At 58.0% G+C, this 5024-nt stretch overlaps 1 protein-coding gene across 1 annotated transcript in view; it reads right to left on the bottom strand.

The window, feature by feature from the left end:
* Positions 1-2261: 2261 nt before the first annotated feature.
* The window catches only part of C1QTNF5 (C1q and TNF related 5), a 4788-nt gene continuing 2025 nt past the window's right edge, over positions 2262-5024 (bottom strand). The window contains exons 2-3 of the mRNA XM_026657968.2: positions 4182-4405; positions 2262-3802 (exon numbers count right to left, since the gene is read on the bottom strand). Coding sequence (XP_026513753.1) covers positions 3285-3802; positions 4182-4398 — 735 coding nt within the window. The 5' untranslated portion in view covers positions 4399-4405 and the 3' untranslated portion in view covers positions 2262-3284. The remainder of the gene's footprint in view (positions 3803-4181; positions 4406-5024) is intronic.

Below are 5024 nucleotides of genomic sequence, written 5' to 3'. Positions count from 1 at the left end.
GGGCAGCCCTGATTCTCAGGCCTGTGACACACATGAGCTCAGGTTGGATGATCACAGCTGTCCTCTTGGGGAGATCTGTGATGCTGCTCCCCCCTGGAAGCTCACAGGGCCCAGACTCATTTGCTGTCCCCCTTCTGGGCTCTCACAATGGGAAGCAGTCCCCAGCTGGGCGCGATCCAGTGGAGTTTGGAAAAGTAGCACCAGGGCTATCTTGGACAGAAGCGCAGCGGGCTCTTCCTTCCCTTGCTAAAAATAGGGACCTTTTCCTAAGCCAGGTCACAACATTCACACTGGAAATCTGCAAGGGGAGAGAGGGAAGGGAAGTAAGAAAGTGCTGTCTCAGCAACTCCTGCCCCCAGGGAGGCAGTGAGGGGAACCAGGCGTCACTCTCCGGGGGAGCTCTGGAGTTCAGAGAGCGAGGGCACTGTTCCAGCTCCGGATCTCAACACACCTCCCAACTCCACTAATTCTCATGGCAGCCCTCTGAAGAGGGTGAGCCCCATTGGGCAGAAGGGAAACTGAGGCACAGAGCTGCAAAACGAGTCAATATCAGAGCTGGGACTAGAACCGGGAGTCCCGACTTCCACACCCTGCAGGTTGCTCCGAGAGGCTCGCAAGGCGCTGGCTGATGCGCCCTGTTGCTGTGCAGAATGTGGGGAGTGCTGTGCCCTGGCAGTGGGGCTGGTACTGAACAGAAGCAGGAGCTAGTTAGTGGTGGGTTAATCTGCCCAGCTCTGCTGAATTGATGCTTTGCACAAGAACCCTCCCAATGTGGGGAGCTAGTGCCCCCTAGGGGAGAGAGGGCTCTGTGCATCTGCCCAAAACTGCAGTTTGGGATGGGGGGGGAGCATGCACATTCCCTCCAGGCACTTCCTGGCTCTTCCCCTACCTTAGCTCAACTCCCCTGCCTGTGGCTGCTTCCCAGTGGAGAAAGGATCCAATCCAAGATGGCAGAAAGGCCTGTTTATAGAAGGAGACCCCTTCTATGGGCAGCACCATCCTACTTTGGGGGGGAGGGGGAAGGGCTTCTACATCTACAGAGGTGGCCCTATGAGCAGATGGGCATGGGGACTGTTGCTGGTTAGAGATACATTGGCCTTCTGGGCTGGGTCCATGTTTCTTTTCTATACCCAAGCACCCAGCACGTAGGACAGGGGGATAGCGTGGGCTGTGAGCCATAGGGCTGCTTTGTCCCTAGATCCCAGACAGGGCTGAGGCTGGAGCCCTCAGCTATCACCTTAGTGTAGTCAAAGCTGCAAGCGGCGAGAAGATCTTGCCTTGGCCCTGCACACAGGGGTGCCAGCCCGTGGGGAGAAAGGGGATGGATGTTGTCAGCATTCACGCTGAGCGTATGGCAGGGGTGTGTGCCTTGGTTCTCCGCCTCCCCCAAGCCAAGCATGCTGGTCTCGGAGGTGACTCTTCCTCCCTCAAGGAGCTGGGGTCCACAGCAGCTCGTGGTGCTATAAATACATTCCACGACGGGTGACTCCAGCAGCAAAACCAGGGGTGACTGAGAGTAGTCTTCTGCACTCTGTAGCTGTCCTCCGGGGGCGAGTCCCAGGTATCTGCTATTGGAGAGAGGGAGGACAGCCTGGCTCACTGCTGTGTGTGTGAAAGGAGAACGGCCAAGCAGCACTAACCGGAGCTCCCGGGCTGACCCAGTGGAGGCAGGGACCCGGTGCTGCTCACGTTACTATAGAACCAGGGGAAAGGGAACAGTGCTATGAAGTGTAAAGATGTCGCCTTCCACCCTATGGTACCACGTGACACACAAACAGGCCCTGCTATGTAGCTGCATGGAGCTGACACACTCCAACATGCCCTAACACACACAGAAGAGAATACACATGCTAACATGTCCTAACATGCAGAAAAGAGCTGACATGCTAACACCCTAACATACCTAGAAGAGAAGACACATGAATAGGCCCTGACACACGTACAAGGAAAGACACAAAAAAGCTGACACATGCTAATGCCCTGATGTGCGTACAGGAGCCAACGCAGGCTAACATGCACTGACATGCATGCAAGAGAAGATCCTAACACACCTAGTCCTGCATACAAGAGAAAACACAACACTCAGACGTGCATCTGTGAGCTGATATACAGATATGCCCTGGTGAGCATACAGATGATGCACACAAACATGCCCTGACAGGCATACAACATGCTAACACACTTTGATGGATGTACAAGAACCCAAACATATGATCATGCCCCGACACGTGTTCCAGAGCAGACACGCTAATAGGCTGACGAACAGTTAAGAGCCCATTTATTGAGGGTTCACAGGGAGGTCATATACACTGTGAGAGCGACGTCTGGGTGGCATGAAAGCAGGGTGATCCCTGCACCTAGCACAGATGAGGTTGGTGGCTGAGCTGGCAAAGCTACCGCCTGTCAACCGAGCTCCTGCTCCACGTCCCGGCCGCGGCCCTATGCAGGGGGCGCTCGGAGCAGGTCTAGCGGGTACTGGAGTCAGGCCACATGTGGTGTCTGCTTGTCAAATGGCAGCACACAGCGGGAGCAGGGTCCAGTCTGCTGTAACTGGGTCCGCCTGGAGCCCCCACATTGGCTTCAATGGGGTTTCTCTGTATCCCCGTGGTGTGAGTGGGAAGAAGATCCGGCCAGATCCTCAGCTGGCGTACAGCTCCATAGAGGAGCTATGTGATTTACAGCAGCTGAGGGTCTGGGCTGTGCATCGGAAGCCCCCGAAGAGCCCTGTTTATGCTCAGCGCAGGGAGGGCACCACGGCAGGCTTCCCCCACACAGCCCCAGCAACACGCCAGGCGTTCAGTCCCCACCCAGCCCTTGGCTTCTCTGCTGAGATAGGGGGCGAGTGAGCCCCACAGACACCGGGGGGTTGTGCCGCGGACGCTGCCCAGTCCCGCGGGGATGCAGTGCTCACACCTCAGGGAATATGCGTCTCCATCGCACAGACAGCGAGTGCCTCAGGGAGCCAGGAGACCAGCTGGGCTGAGACCTCCCAAACTTCATGCACCAGTGATAATAAGAATACTTAGCTCTTATGCAGTACTAACTAATGAATCCTCACAGAGTCCCACCCTGGGGTAGGGAAGCATCATTATCCCCACTGTACGCAGTTGTGGGAAGCGTCAATGGCGAAGAACCCAGGAGTCCTGGCTCCCAGGACCATGCTTAGGCCACTGGACCCGGATGCCTCTTGGGGGTCCCTCCCCAGGGGACGTGACGGGGTTTGGGCTGTGCGCCGAGGGGACGGCACTCCTCGGTCGCTCCCCCCGCCCCCGGCAGCTCGGGTCTCAGGCGAAGACGGCGGAGTTCTGCCAGTAGGTGTACACCAGGAAGCCGGTGAAGGTGCTGTCCGTCTTGATGCTGGAGTAGAAGCCGATGTAGTCGCCCACCCCAACTTGAACCCACACTTCGTCCTCGGGCTCCAGGCGCACCAGGGCGCCGCCCGACAGCGAGGTGGGCTTGGGCCAGTTGCCGTAGAACTGGAAGAAGGAGGCCACCGAATGGCCGTTCTTCATGATGTCAAACTGCAGGCTGGCGCGGTACACGGTGGCGTGGACGGCGAAGTAGTAGACGCCGGGGATCTCACAGGTGAACTTGCCCGTGTCCGCGTCATAGTGGCCCTGCTCGTTGATCAGCACCACGTCAAAGCGGATGGGCTGGTCCGCCAGGGGCGGGCTGCGCGACTCCGAGCGCTTGGCGGTGAAGGCTGAGCGGGGAGCCACCGCGCACTCCCCCTGCGCCCCCTTCTCCCCATTCAGACCGTTCATGCCGGGGCTGCCGCTGTCCCCGCGGGGACCTGGGACTCCTGAGGGGGAGGAGAGAGAACATCACAGGGGGCAGGAGAGATGCCCAGTGCACTGGAGCCACTAATAACCAGCCAGCCCATCCATCTCTGGATCTAATTTGTGATACACCCATCACCATGGGATCTGTGCCCCTGGCTGCGAGTCACGGATCCCAAACAGAGCAGATAGGACCTACTCCCCAGCTCACATCAACTCCATGCTATCTAATTTATTTCCCCTTGAAGGAAGAACACGGAGACCCAGGTGCTTAGCCCCTTTGGATCTATCTGGCTGGCTGGTTAACCCAACTGGCCCCGTGCGGGTCTGCCATTGGATCCTCCTTCACTGGGAGCTGGGCTCCAGTTCCTGGTGCATTCTCCAGCAGGGAGGTCTCCTTACCAGGTTGCCCGATCTCTCCCTTCTCTCCCTGCGTCCCGGCCGCTCCATCCCGGCCGTCACGTCCATCTCTGCCTGGAAGACCCTGGCTTCCGTGGATGCCGGGTGTGCCTGGGATTCCGGGCTGCCCAGAGCACAGGCTCGGGATCTTGTTGTCCTCGATCTGGATGGAACTGGCGATCAGCCCGAGGAAGAGGAGCTGCTTCATCTCAGCTGCCATGGAGGGGCTGGGAGGAGAGTGAACCGTTAGGTCTTTAGCGGGCTGAGAGGTGGAGGCCCTGGCTTGACAGCTCTGATTAGGGTGTGTGGGCTGTACGTCCCCCTCATTCCACAGCAACGCTCCGACTGAGGTTGGGTACCAGAGACGCTGGTAGGAGGTATGGGATACTGGCCTGGGTAGGCCACGAGCCCGGTCAGTCCAGTGCAATCTGCCCCTCACCAGGGTATCTGAGAACCATGGTACGACAGGAGGGAGGACAATGGGCTAGATCAGCCAGGTGTGTTTGTTGGGCTGGAAAGGGTGTGTGTGTGTGAGTTGTGTGTATAGTGTGCTGTGAGCTATGCGGTGGGTAGGTGCATGGTTGGTTGTGAGCTGGATTGAGGGGTGTGTATGTGGTGAGTTGTAGACTGTGAGCTGTGTGGAGGGCGTCATGGGTTGTGAGCCATGGGTGGTTCTGAGCTCTGTGTGTTATGGGTTGTGAGCTGTGGGGTGTGTTGGTGGTTGTGAGCTGCGTGTGGAGGGCATGTCGCGGGTTGTGAGCTGTGTGGAGGGCATCATGGGTTGTGAGTTGTGGGGTGTGTGGTTGTGAGCTGTATGTGTATGGGTTGTGAGCTGTGGGGTGTGTG

The sequence above is a fragment of the Terrapene carolina genome, unplaced genomic scaffold, assembly GCF_002925995.2.
Source record: "Terrapene carolina triunguis isolate 2854851 unplaced genomic scaffold, T_m_triunguis-2.0 Scaffold374, whole genome shotgun sequence".
In the NCBI taxonomy this organism is placed as follows: Eukaryota; Metazoa; Chordata; order Testudines; family Emydidae; genus Terrapene; species Terrapene triunguis.
The sequence above is the reverse complement of the archived record's forward strand: the minus strand, read 5'-3'. Positions and strand labels throughout refer to the sequence as shown.